This window comes from Plasmopara halstedii, assembly GCF_900000015.1.
Source record: "Plasmopara halstedii genome assembly, contig: Scaffold_1356, whole genome shotgun sequence".
Lineage (NCBI taxonomy): Eukaryota > Oomycota > Peronosporomycetes > Peronosporales > Peronosporaceae > Plasmopara > Plasmopara halstedii.
The window spans coordinates 1-1006 of NW_020188271.1; the positions used below are offsets into that span (position 1 = coordinate 1).

A 1006-nucleotide genomic window follows, 5' to 3' on the forward strand; every position below is an offset into this window, starting at 1 on the left:
GTTCTATGTGTCATCGCATCTTAAACCATGCTTGACTTCTAAGAGTCATCTCATTATTAGTTCTTTCATTTCCTGCTATCTACGTGATTAGAATGATTTAATTGCGATCAAATGACTCTGTCGCTTGATTGTTTGGTCTCCCATACAGACCTACCTTGAAATTATTCAATCTTAGTGAGCTCTTATCTGCAAGCAGTGGCTTTCTCCCATCTATCGAACGAATCGTCGATTCGCGACGTTATTAATTCTATGTACTTTTAACTTATAAAAATTCCTTCTGTTCTGTGTCTTTTGTTCACATTGTTATTCTCTTACGTCCACACTCGGTTTACTGCGTCCTCTGGTCGACAATCATCACCGAATAGAGATGTTTGATAATAATCGCAGCAACTACACTAAACTACATTTCGAGCGTCTACCTGGATTGAACAAAAATCTATCCTATATTTAATTCAACCGTTCGATACAAAAGTAACTTCGCAATCCGGCAAAATTTGTGCTCATTACGAACATGACATATACATTAGATTTTTATGACTACGAAGCTTTATCAAAACACTCACGAAAACCACTACACAGACCGATGCACAAGACAAAGCCGAAGAATACCAAAACCCAAGGCATAGTCGGTAAGATATTTTCTCATAGCTCATCCTACAACGGACAGCTATTTTCCGAAGGGTATGTATACTGGACCGCCAGATTGGTCGTGATGCTGTGGGTATGATCTGGAAGCGATATACTACTGCAGTGGCCGAATGCGTTGTATCAGGGAAATGAACAACCAATCGGACTAGATCTGCGGTAGAAAGCGATATGACTGCGAAGTGGCTCACAAATACGAGATAGTAATGTCTTTTCTTGCGGCCAAAACGCAAGATTTCCATCTTCGCTCCCGTGGAGCTTTCCACCTTGAGTTTTACGGGACGCTCCGTGTGAATCGATGGTGTTGCCACCACTTGTGGTGGAGGAGACGGAGCAGGTGTCGGTATACTCTGGGTTATAT

At 41.7% G+C, this 1006-nt stretch overlaps 1 protein-coding gene across 1 annotated transcript; it reads left to right on the forward strand.

Moving 5' to 3' along the window:
* Positions 1-511: 511 nt before the first annotated feature.
* PHALS_01335 (uncharacterized protein) lies at positions 512-797 on the forward strand (the record flags this gene model as incomplete). Its single annotated transcript, XM_024715711.1, has 2 exons — positions 512-681; positions 773-797. The coding sequence occupies 2 exons, from the start codon at positions 512-514 to the stop codon at positions 795-797; spliced, it is 195 nt and encodes a 64-aa protein (XP_024581382.1).
* Positions 798-1006: the final 209 nt, after the last annotated feature.